This window comes from Peromyscus eremicus, chromosome 16_21 (genome assembly GCF_949786415.1).
Source record: "Peromyscus eremicus chromosome 16_21, PerEre_H2_v1, whole genome shotgun sequence".
NCBI lineage: Eukaryota > Metazoa > Chordata > Mammalia > Rodentia > Cricetidae > Peromyscus > Peromyscus eremicus.
Genome location: NC_081432.1, coordinates 48,393,952 through 48,417,299, shown reverse-complemented (window position 1 = coordinate 48,417,299; position 23,348 = coordinate 48,393,952). Strand labels below are relative to the sequence as shown.

Here is a 23,348-nt window from a genome sequence, read left to right as displayed (position 1 = left end):
TCATCATGGATTGAGTGTGGTAGATGCCATGGGCAATGGGCCAGGACTATTGAGTATGGAGTCCTTTCTCCTCCTTTTCCTTTTGTCTCCTCCCCTCCCCTCTCTTTTCCTCTTTTCTCCCTCCGTTTCTCCCTCCCTTCTCACCTTCTCCCACCTCTTTCATTTTTTGCCAAGACATGGTCTTGTTTTATAGCAGTCAAACAACTTGAATGTAGCCCTAACCAGCTTGGAACTAGTAGCTCTCTCACCTCATCCTCCTGGGTGCTGATGTTACAGTCATGAACCACTGCACCAGGCAGGCTACAACTTTTGTACATAGTGATTTCATAACAGACTTCACTGTAACAGTCAACACCAAATCCTCTTTCAACTTAATTCAAAGAACTTTCCAACAATAGACATAATTACTAAGATCCTATGAAAGGTATTATGAGTGTGAGTGGCTTAGAACAGCCCCCCAGGTTATCTAACACTTACTTGATTATGCTTTGTATATGAAAATTGACTAGGATTTGTCTTTGAAGATGTATACATGACATGGGACTTAGAGGATCCACTAAGCATGTCCCAAGGGTTTAAAAGTGTGTACAAAACATACACCAAGAGAATACTCCTGAATGTGTGGTTTCTTTGCTAAATCTGGGAAAGCAAACAGTTTATTACTATTAGCATTCTGCAATTGATAATATCATAGCTCTTGCTCATACCTCATAGTCTTCTAATTTGTCTAGGAAAAATGAAAACTGACCTCTTAAAAATGGTGTATGCTTAATATTTTGTTGTTGGTAAATTTACAGTAACTAACATTTTCTATTTTTTTCCTCTAATTTCTTTTGTTCACGTTATAGAATTGCTTAGAGGACTTGCTAAGAAAAAAATGTAAAAATGTCAGGGCTAGGGAGATGGCTCAGCAGTTAAAACTGATGGTTTCTGCAGAGGACCAGAGTTCAGTTCCCAGCATTCATGTTGGACAGCTCACAACCACTTGTGTCTCTAGCTCCATAGGATCTGTGGTCCTCCTCCATTCTCCTCAGGGATCTGCACTCACATGTTCACACACATGCGCACGCGCGTGCGCGTGCGCGCGCGCGCGCGCACGCGCACGCACACACACACACACACACAATTAAAAATAAAGTGTAAAAAATGATAGACCACAAGTTTTATATAAATGGCCTAAAAGCATCTATTTGATATTTATGACATGAATTTCAGCAATCTGGTTTAGACAGAGTTTCTATAGTTTGAAGAGGCCTCTCTCTTGGTGAATATTTTTCAAATATTGATAATATAGATTTTATGAGATATTTGTATGCATGTATACACAAATATATACACATATATGCACAATATATATCTTTATGGAAGTAGGATTTCCAGATTACATTACAAAGACAATATCTGAAAATGTCTAATTACAAAAAAATTGTGAAAAACTGAAATTCACCTGTCGAATGTAGAAAATGTGTTCTGCATGCAGTCTTATCATGGTTCCATATCTACTTTTTAATTGAAGATGATGATTACGTAAGTATTAATAGAAACAATAAAAATAGATAGAAAATACATTTAATACATCTTGGAAAGGGATATAATGGCTAGACATATATAGTAAGCTTATTCTATACATAGCAAGTAACATACATTGTTACATGTTTTTACTAAGAAAAAATGCATGCTTTCAATTTTTTTTTAACTTAAAAGTTAATATTCTTCACTAAGCTATAGCTAGAAGACGGCTAGAGGGTTTAAGGTGGCTCTAAGTGATAATAAAATAATATAATATACAATAAATATTGTATTATTTATTATAACCTAATTGTAATATTATAATACTATATATAATATTTATTATATTATAATATATTAATATAAGATTATATAATCATAATAAAATTATTTGTCTTTAATTTATATTAAGAAAATATTGCATTTGCTTTCAAGACATTATTAACCCACATCTAGGAAGACATCTGGTATTTTTATTTTGTAGGTGAAGTAAAGTAGATACATAAACCCTGCAAAGGGACAGAGTCAAAGCCCAACAGACTAGAGAAAACTGTAATAGTTACATTGTATTTTCTCAAAGCAGGGATTTAAATATCCCTCTAAATTATTGAGCTTGTGGACGGTGCACTTACCAAATTGTAAAATTTTCTTTCTTTCTTTTTTTTTTTTTTTTTTTGGTTTTTTGAGACAGGGTTTCTCTGTGTAGCTTTGCGCCTTTCCTGGAACTCACTCTGTAGCCCAGTCTGGTCTTGAACTCCCAGAGATCCGCCTGAGTGCTGGGATTAAAGGTGTGCACCACCACCGCCTGGCCCAAATTGTAAAATTTTCAGCAAATGAGAAGTCAAAAGCAGATCCCATGTTAAATGTTTTAAATAAGGATATATCGGAAAGTGTTACTTAATAAATACTTGCGTTATCCATGTGTTAACCAACCCATAGATAATTAGTAAAATAAAAACTTTCTGCCCAATGTTTTTTATAGGGCTGTTATAATAGTGCTGACATCATCTTCTTGCTTCATTAGGGATTAACAGGACCTGATGGATCCCCTGGCTCCATTGGACCAAGGGGACAAAAAGTAAGTTAGCCACTTAGTGTTAATTATATATATAGTATCCTCAAATGCCAACAAATCACCACAAGAGAAAGTTTGCAAATCAACTGGAACACTGAACATCAGGTCAACTGCATTAATGATTTTGGTATCTATCAATTTGCATATATCCATATTAATACTACAAAGAGATAAGTCCAGTGAAGCTGTTTTATTTATTTATTTATTTTAGGGAGAACCTGGTGTGCCTGGATCTCGTGGATTTCCAGTAAGTGTTAGTAGCGATAAAGCAACAAAGCTGAAAATATATCTTTAGATGAAATTCCTCCAGTGTGAAGAAAAATGTAATGCAGTGTTCTACATAATACACATGACCTAGGGCATATGACCCATCTGGTATGGTAGGTATACCTATTGTGAGAAGAAAAGTTAGAAGGGTATGGGATAAAGTACACATTCATATCAGGTGGGATTTCTTAATGTAATTATATTTTGAGACAGAAAGCGTCTTACCATGTAGCCCAGCCTGGCCTGGAGCTTATCGTGTAGCCCAGGCTGGCTTTAATCTCACAATGATCCTTCTTAGGTGTGAGCCACAATGCCTAGCTGGAGCTGGTGTCTCTGTCTCAATGCTAGGGGACGTTGAGCAATCGTAGCAAGGATCCAAGTGTGGTCTAATTGAAGTCTCAGCCATGCATCCTGCTCCTCACAGCTGTGTATCTGATCGGATCTCAGCCGATGAGCTATCACCCGCCTCGGTCCTGTGCTGCTCACCAGAGGAGCACAGTGTTGTGTGTAGAAGGATTAGGCTTGCTTGCTCTTTGCTGTCTTTGCTATTGCAAAGTCTGTGTCCTCTCTCCATTTGACCCGCTCTCTTTGCTTCCTTTTATCACCCCTTCTCTTTTTATTGGCTGCCTTGGTTCCCTGTGACAGTTTTACTTCTACTTTTACATCATATATTCAGACATTATTTCACGTAGTTATCACATTGTCATATATTATTATATTATAAAATTATTATAATATAAATGCTATTTATATAAGTCTCTATAAAATCTAGGATTCACAACTTTTAAAAAAAAGTGATGCTTGTCTTTCCGAGACTGACTTAATTTGCTCACGGTGATCATCTCCATCTGCACCTGTTTTCTGGCTTGCTGTAGTTTGTTGTCTGCCATTCTCTGTACTGGGAATCAGGATGGGGAGGATAAGTAAGATGTGGCTTCAGCCTGGCATTGTGTATAGTCTGGTGTGCATAAAGGGATATGAAGGACAGAGGAAAGGGAGGTAAAATGGTGATCTTTACAACCAAATAGCACATTCCACAAAGATCCCATTATAAGTTATTTCACGAGTGATATCAATTTAAATGTCTGTTAGAGTTAGTGTGTGGAAATATAGTCATACCTGTTAAAAGGGGGATACATTTATTTTAAAAATTTATTTTTTATTTACGCATGTGTGTGAGCCTGCATGAGTTTATATGTGCCATACACATGCGCGTCCCTTGGAAGCCAGAAGGTACTGGATTCCCTGGAGTTGGAATTGAAGGTGATGTGAGTTGCCTGATGTCAGTGCTGGGAGCAGAGCTCAGGTCCTCTGTAAGAGCAGTGGCACTCTTAATCACGGAGCCATCTCCCCAGTCCCAAAGGAAATACATTTCTGAAAAAAAGTTTCCTCTCCTCTGCCTCTCTGTGCCTACAGCATGTTTATGGGAATGTGTGAATATCATTTATTACAACCCACACATCTGTGCTGCCTTTAGTACAGATTTCTTATATAGATGAAGAAAATCTTTGAACTCTCTGATGTGGCTCTGTGAGTGGGGCCAAGCATAAATGGCTTCTTTACTAATGTGAGTGAGGATGAGCATAAACGGCTTCTCCTGTGAGTGAGGGCAAGTGGAAAATGGCTTCTCTACTGACTTTCTTTTAAAAATCCTTAGCAAAACAGTTCTGGTCAGCATAGACTCAAAGGAAGCCTTGAGGGACAGAAACAAACTTCTGGCTTCATCTGAGGCAGAGTGACATTGCTTCCACTATCCAGGGCTTTCTTGCAGTGAGCATCGCTTGTCTGTTTACTCAGTGTAGAGTTTCCAGGGCTTTCTTCCAGTGAGCATCACTTGTCTGTTTACTCAGTGTTAGAGTTTCAGCCTGTTGTGAACTGAGCCATGACTATGACAATGTTTATACGACATTTAAACCACAAGCCATAAATATTTTTGTTTTGATCTTTTAGGGCCGTGGTATTCCAGGACCCCCTGTACGTATCATTTCATTATTTATTTTTAAAAATATTCTAGAAAATATTCTATTTCTAAAAGCCTGACTTGACCCTGTACCTACTACTCTAACCAGTGGGACTTAATAGACTTTTCTATATGATGTTGTATAGCTCCTAATGACAGTATCACTATTCTGCAAAACAAAAATACCAATTAAGAGAATGACCACTTTATGGAATTTCTGCTCCCTGTTAGATAATTAAAGTTTTGTTAAATGAATTATTGTCTCACTGAAAGCCAACAGAAGCAAAGATTCTAAGTCTGTTCTTTATCATCTTTGATAGCCTGTAAGCATTATTATAAATCAGTTTGTCCCTTTGATTTGTTGACTTCAGGGTCCTCCTGGGACCACAGGACTTCCTGGAGAACTTGGGCGTGTAGGACCTATTGTAAGTACCATGATGAATTTTGATTGACATTTGATAAGTTGAAAGAAGATGCTACTGATGAAGGTAGATCACCGCACTGTGCACCTCCCCTGAAATTCCGGAAACTGTAGATGAATTTTATTCCAGTTGAGCATCTCTTCCTTACTTGAAGATTGAGTTTCAAATTAGGGAGTATCATCTCATTGTCATACTCTCATCTAGAATTGGGATCTAGTGGCTTTTGTGTTAAACTATCCATATGAAATTGAACAATAGCACTCAGTTATCACCATGTATATTCATAGTAGAAGCATTAAATTATAACCAGAATTTAATTCTAATTGAACAGAAAGAAACTGAGCTTGATTGAGAAAGTTGTTGAAAAAGTGTTTCATGTGATAGTCTAAAAACATTAAAGAATGTTGAAACATTGCTATTATGAGAAGGTAGGAAATTATAATCTCGTTGAGGGAAGGAGTCAGGTGGTTTGTGTCTTTCTTGCTCTGTACATGTGTTTCCTGTTTGCAAAGTTACTTACATATATGTTACAAATAAATGAATGATACAAGTGATTGTGTATTTAAAATAATTATGATGCTTCTGACTTTTTATGTGGAATGTTGAAAGAAAATGTGCCAATAGTAAAAATAGGATGTTCAGAGTAGTCTGTATCTACTTTCACCTGAATGGCTTATTTTAATTCAGCAATCTTTGCTTCACTGTCCATTACAAGAGTTCAGTGACAGATCAGGCCAGGGGACAGCAGAAGTAAGACATGGGTTTGCAGAGATGGATCCTCCACTCTCAGATTCCAGCTGGGTACACACTTTCTTTTGCTTTAATTATCTGACAGTAGTAATACTGGCTACACTGGTTTATAAACCAGCTGGAACGATACATGGAATTTCTGGTTTGTGTTTCAAGTGGAGAGAGTGATCATCCTATAGACAACTGGCTTTAGGTCCACCCCACCCCTGTGTCTTTCTTTGCTGTATTTTCTACCTTGATAAGACCAGTATTTTTTTATTTGCCTGGTCTAATTGGGTTTTGGTGGTAAGTCTATGCCTGCCTGAGTTCTGATAGACTTTCTAATAATACTATTCTCTCATGACTCCTTGGTTTTATGTACTGTGTTCCGAATCTTGTATAACTACTGTGTCTCTATTTTGAAATGACCTAGGGTGACCCTGGGAAAAGAGGACTGCCTGGCCCCCCTGGACCCCCAGGACCCAGTGTAAGTAATTTCCAGTTTAAATCTGAGAGTGAGAACTGGGTGAAGAAATCTCAGAAACAAACGTGGAAATGTCTATAATCAAGTCATTGTTCTGCACTTCCAAAATGGCTACTGTGTTTTTCTTTTCCTTCCTTCCTTCCTTCCTTCCTTCCTTCCTTCCTTCCTTCCTTCCTTCCTTCCTCTTTTCCTTCCTCCTTTTCTCCCTCCTTCCCTCCCTCCTTCTCTCTCTCTCTCTCTCTCTCTCTCTCTTTCTTTCTTCACTCAGAGCCTGGTTCATTTTAGAACCAGGAAAGTAGAGGAACCACAATAATCTAAAAGACGGTTTCCTAGAGAACTCTTGTTGGCTGCCTTTTGATAGTTGTGATTTCTTAAGAGCTTAAAACTTTGACAAGCAGAAGAAGCATTCTCAAACAAATTAGTTCTTGCTAAGTTTTTCATAGTGGAAATAAAAAAAAAAGTTTAAGTACGTGATACTCTGTTTTCATTCCTGTGCCAGAGTTCCCTACTCATATTGGGAACTTGTCTATATTGTGAGTCATTTAATCTCCACAATGAGGTAACCAATTACAGTTTAGGGATCTTTGAAGGTATCATCCATCAATAAGTCTTCAAATATTAACACACATTTCTATTTTTCCTTTGTATTTCATAAAATCAATACCCTTATTATATTTTGCACCCTTATTATATATTGCAAAATACATATTTATATTTTGAAATTTCTATTACTCATAAATTAGAGTAAATCATCTAGTTTTATTCTTAACTTTTGTATTTTACTTACTTTAGGGAACAATTGGATTTCATGATGGAGACCCATTGGTAAGATTTTTCCTTTGAATAAAATATGGTTTGTAATTCTTTATATTAGCATATATTAATATAAAGCAATGAGTTTAATCATGGTGTTTTATACATGTGTACCATGTAGTACCATGTAGTAGTTTTAATGTAAAGGCCATGTAGTCTTCAGATGAGCTGCTTTTAAGATGATCTGACTGGAATATACAAGACTTCCATGTTTTACTTTAACCCAGACCGCAGAGCTGTGTGGGCTGATGGCTCATGTGTTCTCAGGCTATCCAAGTTTTTTCACTGGAGAGGGATCACTGTTTCTTTTTAAGCCTTTGGTTTTATGGCTGAGGTGTGATTTCTCATGGGAGTACTCCAATTTTGGGAGAGCTTTATGTTCAGATGAGCAGTCTAAGGACAGTGGTCAACTGCACTGGTGTAATTTTGGCCCTAAGGTGAAAGGCTGGGACCTCAGGATAGGGCTGTTTCAATGGAGAAGGTAGAGCCCAGACAAGGCCCTGCTGCCACCTACTCTCTTAAGAATTTCATTTCTTTTATTAGATCTGAAACAAATATGATTAAATACTAATGCCTAACATGTGGAAGATGAGTATGTGGCAGGATATCTGTTGGATTCTCTGTGTTTTTCTATATTTAAAAGGAAAACACAGGAAAAGGATACTCGGAGTTGTTTAATTGTTATAATTGCTTTGGGGTTCTATTGCTGGACTCTGAAAAAAAACTCAACCTTGTCACAAATTGGGTTCTCTAGTTTACTTCTCCCCTCTCTCTTTGCCAGTGCCCCAATTCCTGCCCACCGGGTCGCTCTGGATACCCAGGCCTCCCAGGCATGCGGGTAAGAAGAATTCCATTATTTCATCTTCAAGAGCATACTATGTGGAGAAAGAGGGGGGCATTTAACCACTGGCCTTGGATGGATTAGTCCAGTCTGCCTCTGCTCTTTCTGTCTGTGGTACAAATTTAGCCTGGAGATTCTACCCAGTGCCCCTGATGGGCCCCTTCTGAGGTATAGAATGTCTGGAGTTCAGGGAGGAAATGCCCATCGCATGCTCTGGGCCGGGAAACTAGAACATGAAATCCAGGGTCTGGGAAACTAGAACATAAAATCCAGGGTCTAGGAAACTAGAACATGAAATCCAGGGTCCGATGTTTGCATTCTATAGTGGAAGATGGTGGTAGGCATGTGGAGGGAGACTGTTTATATGCAAATTTGAGAATGTTCTGGTAAAAAAAAAACAGTAATAATTGGGAAAACTGTGCAGAATAAATTTTCCTGAAGGTGTTTTTCTCCACTTTCCCATCATAATGCTTCAAAATAGTCTATTTCAGAAAAAAAAAAAGAATGCTGGGGATAAATTGCTTTCCCCTCTAGTCTCTGAGTCTAAAGTGATTCTGAGAAAGTCCAGACCGTGCTCTGCTATGATCTGGAAGGCCCTGAGGTCAGAGCCATGGGTTTTCCAAAGGTTTTTTGCTAATTGCAGTTGGGTTGGTTCTCCAGCTGGGGAAGGCTTAGGCCTATATGGGGGTCTTATTTTTCTAAAAGACCAGAGAGAGGCGAAAGTTCCAGCGGACCTAATTTGGGAACTTGATCTCACAGTTTGTTGGGCGTGACTGCTCACGGCCCACGTGTGATTGGCACAGAAGGGACCTCCCCCTCCTCCTCTGGGGTGCCCCTTTGATTTCCGCCCCTGGCTCCTTCCTGTTTGCGCTTCCCACTGTGGAAGGAAGAGACTGTGCACCTGAGAAGTCTACTCTCGTGCCAGCCCTTCCCCTACCTCCAGGAAGGAGTTGGCCATAGAGGAGGAAGGGGAGACTTCAAAGTCGTCACCAGAGAGCAAGGGGTAGCTGGGTCAGCTTCTGAAAAGGTTAAGTTTCTTGTGGTGGAAAGGACTGAAGGCTCTCAACCTGACCTTGGTGCTGGAAATGGGGAAACCGGAAGAGAAGGTAGTACCAACACATTGTGTTGCTGAACTGGGTAGCAGGGCAGTTGTTAGTCTAGAGGAGTGTGTTTTCCTTTGAATTAAAGCTGATGCTCATGACGTAAATGACGCACATAGTGTACACGGTGCCATTAAAGCCTCCAAGGCAGTGTTGTGCTTTGTGACATCATCGTTTTTCCACAGTATTTTAACGCAGACTTAGGGAGGCAGAACAATTTTCTGAGCCTTCTGGTCACTTTGGGCCTCAAGCCCAATGCAGCTTCATTTATTTGCAGTTATCTACTTTTTTTTTTTTTTTAATGTTCGCTAGGGTCATAAAGGGGCGAAGGGAGAAATCGGTGAACCAGGAAGACAAGGACACAAGGTAAGGGAAATGACTATTTAGAGGGTCAACTGTGATTAGGAGGTAGTGATCATTTTTACAACAAGGAATTATAAGGAATAGTAAAGCGTGATATTTTATTTCTTGGGCAAGTAAATGCTTGGTGTATTCTAGGTACACTATTCTAAGCTGTTCAGTTATTGAAACGACAAAGAGAACCCCAGAATTTTTCCCATTTGCTCCCGCATTGACGGCATTTTCTTTCTGTTTCAAACATATCATATTTAGATTTTTTTACTCAAAGCTGATGACAGTCAAACATTATGTCACCAGTTGTTCTCCCTCCCCAATGATTATGATGGCTGTAAAATTGTACAAGTGTTTTGAAAGTAGGAAACACAGGATTTAATCGGTAATTGGCTTAAAAGTCCTCTCCTCAAAATCTGAACTAATTTGTCTGTTGTGTGTTTCTCATCTCCTTTCACCATAACTCGGGTTTGAAGTTGCTGGAAGTTAGTGGTAGCATGTTATTAACACGTTATCTGGATAGAAATATGGAATCTGGGTTGCATTGGGGTTGACATACCCTTCCAAACAAGGCTGTAAAGTACTTTAAAGCAAGGCGACTTGGTTGCCATTTCTTCATCTTACAAGTATCCAACAACTTTACTTCCTGCACAGTGGACTCTTCGTCCTAGTAAATTTCATAATGTTTTACAAAGTCATACCACTCTTATTAGTGCAGGACTGCTGAATTTCGTTGATTGTGTCTGTCCATATCATTACTAGGTTATAGTAAAAGATTAGCCTTTTTCTTCGGCAGTAATGAGCAGGAGAGGCAATTTATCTCTTGAGTAAAATATCTTTGAGTATTAACATCCTTGAACTCCTCAGCCCAAATCAGTCTGTTCAATAACCTCACTTGCATAATCAGGATAAATAGGCCAATTCTCTGTGCCCTGTTACAGTTTGCAAATTACTTTCAGCCATTTATTACAAAGGCTGTGAATAGTTAGGGTACTTTATTTATCTGGAATGAAAGAGCTGCGTTTCCAATGTCAAACTTGAGTAAAACAGAAAAGGTGAACGCCCTGTTTCTCCGCCTGCCCATTCCTCCCCTGAACTTTAAGTTTTATAAGTTTGAAAATTCAACCAATATTTATCACCTACCTGCTATGTGCCATGGTTTATTCAAAGTTCTGAAAGTTCAGAAGTGAATGAAAGTGACACCCAGTCACAGGGGATTGACTAAACTGAACATGACGTATTAGTATATGAGAACAGTAGCTAACCCCTACACCAGGCGAGCAAGAACGTTCCGCTGTTTGTGAGGCAGGTGAGGTAAAGCAGACAGTAGACTTCAGTCGTTCCAATGCTTTCATCCATTCCCCGTTCCTCCTTGTGCCGTTGACCTCCTTCCTTTGGCGAGCCCTCTCTCCCTCATCCCACAGGACGTAGAGCTGGTAATCAGGATGTTTCTCCCTTATGCCCACCAAACTACTATTTTGGTGCCCACAGATTAGCTACATGGAACCTAAAATTTGTTTTTGGTCTTCCAGTAGGAAACTGGCTTTTTTTTTTTTTTTTTCATATTAGGCAATTGGATCAATGTCCACTTTGATGTTGAAGATTCCTTTAGTTCATTTGATATTTTTTTGTGCAACGCTAAACTTTAAGTGGTGACTTCCAAAGTTGGTACAGGAAGGTGGGATGGCAGCAGGGCCATTGAAGATCAAGTCCTGGAAGGACTGAGCCTGAACTGTTAGCAGAGGGGCCTGGAGGTCTGCCGTTCACACGCAGGTCACAGTCTGGCTTTAAATGGATCCTGCAGTTCAGTCTGCATCCATTCCGAATTCCTCCAGCAAAATGATGATAAATAATGTCTCCTAAACTTGCCATTTAAAATTTGTGATTATTGATTAGGTGTGTGCTTTTTATCTGCAGGAGAAATGTTTAATTCAAACATATTACTCCAAGTTTTACGGGAAATCTATAAGAAATATGCCATACCCTGAGAAGAAAATTTGCAGGGGACCATCAATCACTGTTGTCTGTGCAGCAGTTCGACAGCTCTGCAGGAGAAACAAGTAGCATTTAGTTACATTCATGAGGTGCTGGAGAGATGGCTCAGCAGTTAAGAACACTTGGTGCTCTTGCAGAGAGGACCCTGGTTCAGTTCCCAGCATCCACATGGCAGTTCAATCCAATTCCTGGGGATCTCATGCCCTCTTCTGGCCTCTGCAGGCACTGCATTCACATATGTACATACATACAGGCAAAACATCATACACATAAAGTGAAAATAAATCTCTGATAGTATTCACATAATGATTAGCCGCTCCATGAACTAGCACATTTCAGTAGCTTTTAACTTGGGGCTGCCTCTTTCCACTGTCAATCGTAAGTTCTAGTGGAATACAATCTGAATTTAATTATTATACTAAAACCAGTAAGATATTCATAATTCACTTAAAAATTCAGTTCCAGGGCTCATGAGGTGGCCCAGTGGGTAAATGTTCTTACTGTCAAGCCTACCTTAGTTTGAGCCCCAGAATCATGTGCTGATAAGAAAAAACCAAATCCCGTAAGTTGTTCTGTGACCTCCACAGACTCGTGTGGTACATGCATGACTCCTCCAAATAAATAAATGCAAAAAATTATGTGTAACTCATTAAAACATAATCTAGTTTTTTGTATTAAATGCTTAAATGTTATCTATAATATTAATATCCCTATTAAATATTAGCATTAAATTTTATGGGTGTACTTGGTTTTTAGTGTGTGTGAAAAAAATCTGTAAATATAAGGCATAACCTATGGAAATTATAATGTATTATAATTATACTATATTTTTATAAATAGTATCTATTAATCTATTATATATAAATATAATGTAAAATTATATGCAAGAAAATGAGACAATAAAATATGTATATTAATAATTGAATGACAGATTGATTTTAATATGTTACATAAATAAGGAGTTTTCCTCATGAATAACCTCACAATTAAAGATACTTATTATCACTAAAATGTAAAGTGATATGTTTAGTATTTTCTCAATCTATAGAGTTGCCTTTCTGTAAGAGAGAAATCAGATCTCTGTCTCTCTCTGTCTCTGTCTCTGTCTCTGTCTCTGTCTCTGTCTCTCTCTCTCTCTCCTATGATGCTGGAGATTTGAACTCAGGGCTTTGGCATGCTCAGTGCTCTGCCATTGAGTTATATCCATAGCCCAGGAAGCAGACTTCTTTATAGAATAGTCTAACATTTTAAAGTATAACAGAATTCATAAAATAGCAAAAAGTCCAAATAGCAATTAGATACTATGAAAGAAGGATCCAATGATAATAAAAATGCAAAGGCAGATTGCTTTGAACAAACTGCAGCATTTATTCAAGCTTAATATAAAGAAAATGGCATAGCTTTAGTCATTAAAAAAAATTTACTAAGTAGACTGACTTCTAGGATGAAGCAGAGTAATGTAGTTTAATACAAAACAAATGGTGTTTTTTGTGAAGATACTCCCAATGATTTTGTTTCTAAATTTTTTTTTGTGTGTGTATGTGTGTGTGTGTGTGTGTGTGTGTGTGTGTGTGTGTGTGTGTATGGTGTGCATGTGTGTCTTCTGAGCATGTGCACAGTCCAGCACATTGGGTGTTGTTTCTTCAGTCTCCGCTTATTCCCCTGAGACAAGTCTCTCAGTGAACCTGGAGCTGAGCTAGCAGCCAGCAAGCATCAAAGACTTTTCTGTCCCTGCCCCACCCCTGTACCACTTGGGTGATAGGAACGTGTGCAAGCCATAAGCAGCTTTTTTATGTAGGTTCTCGGAGTTCAAACTCAGGTTCTCAGGTTAGCATAGCCAGCATTCTTACCCACTACACTATCTGTCCGCTTCTGACCAATGATTCAAGTTCATCTGGAAGAGTAAACATTTAGGCAAATATGAAAAAAGAAGAGTCCCTATAAGTAAAACATATAGAGAAATTCTTCCTACTGGAGATGAAAATGTATTATAAAAATTCAGTAAGTAAAAGTTTTGTAGCAGTGACATCACATAGCAGATCAACAGAGTATCAGAGCTCTCCAGCTCACACTTCCTGACTACATGGAAAATATTTGTTAGTCAATACATGATATTGAAATAAGTGTTTGGTCACTACAGCAAAGATATATTTTAACCAAAAAATAAATTATTAATAAATATTTTTGCATATTTTGGAATGACTCAAAGGACATATAAATGAATACTCATATTCTTAGTGGTGAAAATGGCCTGTTAGTGACAACATAAGTATAATCTATGAAATAACTTATTTGAATGCACTAACATTGTGTATGGTATAAAATTATGATAAAAAACTGACATGTAAATTATAACAAAATATCTTACAGGAAAAGATTTCATAATGTGGTTGTATTTTCCTAGTATCACTTGCAACCTAAGTACATACCCTCTCTCTCCCTTCCTCTCTTTCTCCCTCTCTTTAGAAAATTTTGAAAGAACAGCTTCTAAGTGGGATTTCCTTGGGTGACTCTCTATGTACTTATCTACATTGCCTGAATACCATGCAATTAACACAGACTACCTGTGCAATTTAACAAGACCCAATAGAACCATCCAGAGGATGTCAAATGCACTTAACATATACTGTCCAAGACCTGCCTATTCATTTATTAGTTAATATTCACTGTGATTTTTCTCTGCTGTTTTTTAGGGTGAAGAAGGTGACCAGGGAGAACTTGGAGAAGTCGGAGCTCAAGGACCCCCAGTAAAGTATTTTTTAATGTTTGCCTAGGATAAGCAAATCTTTTTAATAACTTAGTATTATCTTCTCTTTAGTACGCTGATTAATAGTTTATGGTGTATGAACTCGATATTCTCTATGCTTCCAGCCAGCCAGCACCAGGCAACCACTACTTTTTCAAAGTAAGAAAGAGTCCACATTGCACCTTCGAGAAATTTTTAAGAGAAAAGTTGTATTTAAAATTGTATGTAGCCTCCGAGACTTCATAAACTGAAAGCAAATGCTGAGCATAAGAGGACAATACACTTCAATTTCTGCAGTGCTCTGGCATGACAGAGAACATCTTGTATACCTTGAACACGAAGTGGGTTTATAACCCATGGGATTCCTGTAGTTGATTCCAGAAAGTGATCACGAATTACAATGTTCTTAGTGGCTCATAACCACGTCTTTTACTGCAGTCCCACAACTGCTGTGATGTTATGTAAGACAGTTGGACATAAACATACTTCAGATTTAAGATGTTTGTTAGATTGGAATTCACGTTAATTTTGTACCATATGGAAGCACAATTGTTACTCTTTGTCCTAGTCTCCATTATAGAAAAAATAACTGTTGAGGATTCCTTGAACATTTGAAGGTTGCTGAAGAATAGCCGATGTAAAAGACTACCACCAAAGAGCCAGAGAAGACAAACTAAATCCCCTTTCTTGAATTGCTCTTCCCCTCAGCACTAGTCTCTTGTAAAACAGATTTTCTTTATTTATTTTACATGTATGAGTGTTCTGCATTCATGTATGTATTACACCATGTGCATACAATGCCTACGAATGCCAGAAGATTCCTTAGAACTTGAGTTATAGGCAATTATGAGCTGCCATGTGTGGATGCTGAAAACTGGCCCCAGGTCCTCTGCAAGAGAAGCCAGTGCTATTAACTGCTGAGCCATCACTTCAGTCTCTAAAAGCGGTTAGAGGGACTGTGCAGAACAATGTTTACTTAGAGGTTAAGGCTAAAAAAAAAAAATGGTTATGAGTATCTAAGAAATGGTTTCTTTTCTGGGCCACACGAGACCTTCAAGAGGACGTTGTGGAAGAGTCCAGACATTTTCTCCAGAAGTTTGCCTTCCCTACGCCTTTACTAGGAGGCGTTAAGGAACCTGACTCTCATTTCCTGGGGGATAGTGCCAGGTAGTATAGTTTGTTTGATTTTGCTTTTTGGATCTAATGAAAATTAGGTGTGGGTTTATATAGTTTCAAAAGAATCCATCCTCAAAGATTATGGAATTATGTTATGTAGCTCAAGGGATCCACTGGGAATTACTGTCAGTATCTGCTGACCTCCTGGTGTTTGAGAGGAAGTATGTTCAAATGTTTCTGGAGAATTTACAGATTTTTTTACTTCATAATATATAAGCACACTCATAAAGCCACGCATATATTTATAAAAGGAACATTTCTATGGTGTATTTGTATAAGGAGTAGTCATTTTGAGTGCTTATTTTTTGGGTTCCTGTATCACAACTACTTTTTAAATTTTTTTTATGTACAGGAATTGTCCACAGAGTCAGTAAATGAGCTACATAAGTTAGAATGCTTAACCTGATATGGCCACATTTCAGTTGAAAACCTAAATTGTTAATCCAGCCTGGCTCATGCTGTACTTGGGAACTTCAGACAATCTCTGACTGACATACAGAGAATTTTGTGACTGAACTAGATGAAGGAAGGCTGGTCCTGGGACTGTCCATCTTTCCCCAGATGAAGAGGAAGACAATAGCACCCTAAAGAACCTTTTTCTTAAGCCAGTGTGGAAAGTCGGCAGATGTCAAAAGTAGCTAACTTCTAATGGAGTATGCACTCCCAGCTGTGCCCCAGGGAGCACCCAGGCTCACCCTTTCTTTACCACAGGTTTATGGAAGAATCCTTTGCTGTGGGACTAGCAGCATTTCGGTACTGAAAGACAGCCTGAAAAACCTCTCCACTCCCTCATGTTTAGGGTTATTCACTCGTGTGCCTGTGATTTCTTACTATGCCACCCTGGAGTTCAGAACACCCCTTTATTGTAGGAGCAGCATAATAAGTACTGGTGACAAGTGGTTGGTGGGCAGTCCAGCTCTGTTTCTGGTAGTATGTTTTTATGGGTTCGACTGCAACTGCCTCACTTTGATTGCATGGATTTGTAGGTGGCTATTATTTTAGGAGTTAAAATAGTGTTACCCCTAATAGACCACAAAAGAGGTGGACCTGGGAGTGTGGGTTAAAAGATGTCAGAAACACTGTCACAGTTGCGTGTATTCATTTTCTAAAGGCCGTCAATCATTGCATCAACTCAATTTGCATAGAGTTACATAAGCCTTTAGGATTTTACCGAAGAGTTTTAAGCATTGGCATTTCACTTGGACTTTTCTTTCTAAACTGGAAATGTTTGCCTATGTCTGCCGTCACATACTTAGTGTCCTCTGTCATTATGCTAACGTGCTTTTTCTGGATCAGCATCTGCAAAGAGTATGTGCTTTGACTGAAATCATTTACCACCCTCCTCCCTTTGCTTTTCCAGGGAGCTCAAGGCCTGAGAGGGATCACTGGAGTAGCTGGAGACAAAGGAGAAAAAGTGAGATATCGATGACAAAGGCATCGTATAAGAGTGACTTTGCCTCCAGTAGCATCACTTTTTAGTTTATCTTTTATGTGTTTATGTGTTTTTTATAATACCTAATACCATGCATATTTCGTAAGCATCTACCATGACAAGAAACCCATGTGCACTTGTTAAGTATAGAGTCATTTCCCCCCCAGATATTTTTGGTGGGATTCATGGCATAGAACCCATGGGCATGGGGGAATACTATCTTAGGTAAATTAGAGTAAGTGGGGGTGTAATGTTCTAGCTTTGGCATTATTTGTAGCCAGTGCTCACAGTACTGACACAATACTGGGAGTGTTTCTGGTCCTGCAAGGCAAAGACAAGGGAGGATAGAGAGGGAGAGGTAGGATCCTGAGACAATGTTAGCTGCTCTGCCTTAAACAGTTGTGGCCACAAGTCACCAGCCTGTCCTTTGCCGGTTTCAGAAGTCAGGTTTTCCTGGCTCTTCCCCCACAAGGCACCTGCAAGCTCCAAGGACAGTTTGAAGGACAGGCTCACATTAAGTGTCTTACTTTTTTGGAGAGGCAGAGAAGTAGATAAGCAATTATGGTGCAGTTTGGGAAAGAAGCAAATCTGAAATCAGGTGGTGCAAGGAAGGTGCAGCAAAGCAGTGGCTTAATCTTGGTGTGGCATCTGGGAGGGTGGGCCCATGCCAAAGCTGACTTCAGATGGGGGGAGGAGGAGGTGTGGTGGACGGTGAAGGATGAAGACACACGGCGCTTGGTGGAGTGACTGTCCTAAGGAAAGACCATGGGAACGATTCACAGTATCCTCAGCAATATCGCTTTGGGGGCATGAGTGGGTGGGATTGTATCTAGTGTTTGGGACCAAACCAGTTGCCATTTCTCAGAAAGTTTATTCTGAAAGCCAGTTTGTGGACTACAGAATGTTTAAAAATTTTTGCCCATCAACATTTTTGGACCCTGGTTTGGCGCTCTTCAGAGCCATTTTTGCTAATTTGTATCAGTTCCACACAGCACAGGGATTTTTATTTATGATTAAGTAACAGTAAGATTTCATCGTTGATACACAATAGACCAAATTCAACCCTGTTTAGAAGAGCCACAGCTCCTGTGAATTACAGGCCTGGCTCGTCTACCACATTTTCCTTAATCTCTCTTTTCACACTAGAGCTTTTCTAGATATTTCTCTGCCTGTTTTCCTTTCTCCATCTCTTCTAAGGTATTTCTTTAAAAAAACACACACAGTACTGAAGTCTTGTATATTTGTACATCCACACTACTTTAAGTAACCTTCTATGTGCATCTCTTGGTTATTAAGTAATAAAGTCCATCTATTTTGATCAGCCAACACCCAGGCTATCATTCTTTCCCCGCCCCAGATTTAACTCACTCCACAAAATAGGTGACCTCTCTTTGAAACCAATTACTGTTCTTGATTTGAGGTATTTCTCTATTTGATATTTTTCAAAAATTTTCATTTCTCTTCATTTCTGTCAAATTGCTTAAAAAAAGACGGCTCCCCTTGGGAACACAGATGTGGAATGGTTACCTAGTAACAGCACTTCGGGTCTGAGCTCATGCTGAACTGCAATAAGGTAGAGAGAGGGAGAGGGTGCATCAAAGCCATTTCTATAATGCAAAAGCTGGGGTGTGCTCTCATAATGCAAGGTGAATGGTGAATTCAAGGTCCTTTTCAGGTGTTGCTAATCCTTTCTTTTCTGCTGAGTGGAGAAAGGCTCTGTTCTGTTGTAGTTTTTAGTGATCAAAGAATTTCAGGGCTCTGTGGTACCTCTGCTTCCATAGTGTTTTTGTTTTTTTTTTCTCTTTGAGTCCACCTGTGTGTGAACTTCCTATCAAATGCTTTCTAGTTTTTCGTTCTTACCACGTCCACCTGGTTTTGCTGGCCTGACATCTATCCAATGCTCTTTGACTGTTTTCCACTTCTTTTTATGCCCTCCTCATTTCATCTACTTCATTAGGACACTGTCCATCTGTCCGTCTGCTCCACTCATCCTTCCACTTTTCCTCATTCACTTTGTAGATGGGAGGAACATCTCCAGATGGAGCATGTATTTTGCCAAGGAGAATGTGTAGTGAGCACAAAACCCACCGTAGTTTTGTTTTTAAAAGAAAACCACCTTCCGATTCTAATGAAGAAAACAAAGATGGTATCTAGTCTGAAGCCAGGTCCAAGGTCCTTTCCAGCAGACTAGACTTGAAAAATGGAGACACTTCCTCTGTCATCATGTTATAGGGTGGACCTATCTGGAGAAAATAGGTTGATTACTATATATAAAGTGAATATCAGTCCAGGAGTAGGGATGTCTTGATTCCTCTAAGAGTTGAACAGTCGCCTCTTCTGAATCACATAGGCATGTGATTTACTTATATTCTAGATCAGGGATGGGGTGGTGGTTTCTAGAGTCTTTGAAGTCTTTCTTACATCTATGGCACTGCAGAGTCCACTGTAGATACCCCCAAATTCACACTCACCTTGAGACTCTAAGACCTCCAGTGTTTGTTAGTGAATTCCCATAGATACTCAGAGCCTTTTGAGGCTGACTGCTAAATCTTGTTCAGTAGGTATGCTAAGTTCTCTGAATGAGAACCAGTTTTCAGTTCATGTCAGCAGTTGAGTATAGAGCCACCGTTAACTTAAAATGTCCGGAGTGGTATCCAAGATTGTCCCAAATGCTGTTGGCATGATGAGCAGTCCACACGAGTGGTACCATGTCAAGCGTCTTATGAGTTACTCCTCAGCGTTCATTCACAAATATAGTACACACTAAAAACATAAAGCCTCCTGTTACTCTGGCTTGTATACTTCTTTAGAAAGATGCTGCTGCTGCTGATGCCCTTTAACATGCGTGATTGATCTGAATTTTATTTCTTTGTCTTGTTTTCAGGGTGCCCGAGGATTTGATGGAGAGCCTGGGCCTCAGGGCATTCCAGGTCCAGCTGTAAGTAGTTTTTCTTTCACAAAAAAACAGCGACAAATTTTTTTTTAATGCAATGATACTCTCCCCTCGTTTCCCCTCTCTTACTGCCCCCTCTTCTCTCCTTCCCTCCCTTTCCCTCTCCTTTATTCTGATATATCATCTTGCTATGTAGCCCTGGCTGGCCTTAGGCTAGCAATGATCCTCTGGTCTCAACCTCCCAAATGCTGAGGTTACAAATGAACACTATCACATTCAACCAAAACACATTTCTAATTTACCCCACTTTTTTTCTTTCTTTTTCCCTTTTTCTTTTTGTTATCCATAGGGATATATACAAATAGCTTATACATGTAAATAATTAAAATGGAAAAATAGAAGCCAGGTCTGGTCGTGCAGGCCTGTAATTGCAGTTACTCGGGAGACAGAGGTAGAGGAACCCCAAATTCAAGGCATGGTCGGACTACAGAGTGAGTTCAAGGCTAGTCTGCCCAACTTAGTGAGACCCTGCCATAAAATAGAAAGAGGGCTGGAGACATAGTTCAGTGGCAGAGTGCTTTCCCAACATGTGAAAGGCTCTAGGCTCAATCCCCAGTGCCAATAAATAAATAGAAAAATGGGCAAAGGCTTTCATATTTATTTAAAAATGACAGTCTTTCTTCTGGGTGCAGAGAACTAGTTCCCTGGTTTTCTTAGGGGGTATGCCTTGTGGCTTCCTGTTTCTGTGATTGTACCTTCCTTTTGCTTTGGTGGTTAGGGTACTTTGATTGACAGCGGCGACCATGTTCCTGGGTCCTAGACAGCTCTACCTTTTCCTCTTTGATGGTTTTCGGATCTCACTGTTCCACACTTTGAGGACCATACACTCATATATCATTGTTTAGACTTCCTCACACCTTTCTGAAGATGTCACAGATAAAAAAAAATCATTATTACTCATTTATACCACAAAAAGGTAGACATTACACAAGTCAAACAAAATTTCTCACTATTAACGTACAGTGGGGAGGACAGAATGTGGCTTGCTGATGAGCTAAAAGATCCAGTACTTGACCTGGGACAGAGACAATTCATGAGAAGAAGATTGCTCTGGAAAGCCCTTCTGGGAAAGGAAGCAAAGTGCAGGGAGTGCTGTGGTAATGTGGCTTGTGTTATCACAGGGCTCCTGATGCCTAGATGAAAGGTGTGTGTTGAGAAGATGAGCCTGAACAGATCAAGTAGAAATGCATTATAGGCGATGTCTAAGCAAATAGAAATGTATTGTAGGTAATGCCTAATACCAAGCTGAGCAGTCTGAGCTGAGAAATGGCAACAGAGAGCCAGGTTAAGCTTGGAGTTGTTAAACAATTAAAAAAAACCCTGTATTTTGAGAAAGACATCTCATCTATTACTACATATAGCATGCATCATTCGATGGACATTCTTTGCATAAACTATTATTTTTGAAGTGGGAACTAAATGGCAAAGAAAATATAGGTGTCTAATCCATCCCTCAGCCTACTATAACAAGCAATGAGATTAGCTTCTATGTAGAAATAGTGAACAATGTTGTTGCTTTTAAGGTGCAATTCAATCTGTTTCACATGGACATCCAGAGCACAGAACAATTATGCACCTAAAACAAAAATAAAAGGCATACAACCTCAGTTATCCCTATGGCAATATCAATGATCAAGACTATAATTTTTACAAGATTTTTTTTTTTTGAACTGAGCATTTGCGATAGATCAGAGTCATTTTGGACAAAGAGCAACAGTTACTCAGTAGCAGCTGGAGTGATGATTTAGTGGTTTAGAACACTGGTTCATTTCCCGGCTCCCACATGGCAGCTCAAAACCATCTATAACTCACTTCTAGGGGATCTGATACCAGCTTCTGGCCTCCTCAGACATCAGGCATACAGGTAGTGCACAGATATACACACAGGCAAAACATACTTAAAAAAAAAAAGTAGTCTTCAATGTGGACGATGTTTCCTAACCTTGAAACACCCCCAAGTAAGTAATCTTTGTTTACATTGGGAACTCCTGTGTTTATACAGGGTGATCAAGGACAGCGAGGACCTCCAGGAGAAGCAGGTCCTAAGGGAGACAGGGTGAGTACAGATGAGTCCTCATCACCACAACAGAGCCTGAGTTTCTGAATAATCTGTCAGTTTGGTGTATTTGCATGACCTGTGCATTGCACTCATTGAAGATGCCTTCTTTCCTCTTTCTCTTCTGCCCAACAGGGTGCTCAAGGTTTGCGAGGAATTCCTGGATCCCCTGGGCCAAAAGGAGACACGGTATGCACTGAGTTGTGGGTGTCAAATACAGTTCCTAAGGTTACCGACTTGCAGTGGAACTCCAGGAAATAAGAAGAAGAATGTTATTGTTTCTAAGACACAGTGTGTTCTTTGTGTGTCCTTAGGGCTTGCCAGGTGTAGATGGTCGAGAAGGAATACCTGGAATTCCGGGATCAAAGGTAGCTGTGTGGCCGAGTCCTGTGTGAATGGGGAGATCTCTGCCCTGGACAGCTAAGCCCAGCATTTCCATGATGCCATTACCAGGAAGTCTGCTTAAACAGCTCTGTCATTTTTTCCCCTCCCTTCTTTCCATTTCAAAATTGCCAACTGCAAAATTCTTATTAAAGTAGTACACTTATTTGCTTGTGTTAGGAACTCTGTAAAATAGACCCATTGATAGAAGTAGACTGCAGGAAACTCTCTTTGAATGTGTGTCCTGTGTCCTACCCATCACCTCTCCTGAGCTAAGTAATTTAAAAGTGCGTCTAAGGTTAGCTGTTGGAAAAATATTTTTACCTGAAACAGCTGCACTCCTCTTTCTTAGAAAAACACATCAGTTCATAAAGGTATAATTGTGTGATTAAGAACTTGCTTTCAGGGTGAAGCAGGGAAGCCTGGACCTCCTGGTGATGTGGGATTGCAGGGGCTGCCGGTACGTGCTCATTTTTGGTTGCTTACACGGTCATGTTTTATGAATTCGGAGGGATGGATACGTTATGCATTTTGTTGAGTTCTGAGGGAAAAAGGATGCTCTATTTTTTTTTTTTCTTGTGTTTACATCATCAGCTGGTCATTTGCCCAAGAAGCATAAAAAGAATAGTACATTCTGTTTATACACTATTTAGTTTTATGGTTTTGGTCTGCCTTCTCTATTCTCTTCCTTAAATAGTTTGGGCAGTGGGTACTGCTCTGTCTCTTACTTTACTTTTAGCCAGTCTTGGAGTTCTTGTTAGCAGGCTGAGACATGAGGAGATAGAAAGAATTCTCAGGAATAGTCTGAGGAAGGTTACAAGTCTTGGGTTCGGTGATACCTTGAAACATTGAAATTGGCATTTCCCTACATTAGTATGGCTGAAAATTCCTATGAAATACATTGTTTGTATTTTTGAGTCTTTGAAGGCAAATCTTTCAAGTTAACAAAGGATATTTGGTAGTATCAAGAACTGACTCCCAATCTGTTACGGCATCTGGCACTTTGTAAGCTGCCAGGGGATATAAGGACTCCCAGTACCCAAGTGAGCAAAATGAGG

The 23,348-nt window shown here is 39.4% G+C and overlaps 1 protein-coding gene across 1 annotated transcript in view; it reads left to right on the top strand.

Moving 5' to 3' along the window:
* Col9a1 (collagen type IX alpha 1 chain) overlaps positions 1-23,348 on the top strand; it is an 85,677-nt gene that overhangs the window by 25,731 nt on the left and 36,598 nt on the right. Inside the window, exons 11-25 of the mRNA XM_059282248.1 lie at positions 2,534-2,587; positions 2,796-2,831; positions 4,802-4,825; positions 5,183-5,236; positions 6,396-6,449; positions 7,239-7,271; positions 8,041-8,097; positions 9,513-9,566; positions 14,240-14,293; positions 16,829-16,882; positions 19,785-19,838; positions 21,856-21,909; positions 22,045-22,098; positions 22,224-22,277; positions 22,697-22,750. Of these exons, the coding sequence (XP_059138231.1) occupies positions 2,534-2,587; positions 2,796-2,831; positions 4,802-4,825; positions 5,183-5,236; positions 6,396-6,449; positions 7,239-7,271; positions 8,041-8,097; positions 9,513-9,566; positions 14,240-14,293; positions 16,829-16,882; positions 19,785-19,838; positions 21,856-21,909; positions 22,045-22,098; positions 22,224-22,277; positions 22,697-22,750 (744 nt within the window). The remainder of the gene's footprint in view (positions 1-2,533; positions 2,588-2,795; positions 2,832-4,801; positions 4,826-5,182; positions 5,237-6,395; positions 6,450-7,238; positions 7,272-8,040; positions 8,098-9,512; positions 9,567-14,239; positions 14,294-16,828; positions 16,883-19,784; positions 19,839-21,855; positions 21,910-22,044; positions 22,099-22,223; positions 22,278-22,696; positions 22,751-23,348) is intronic.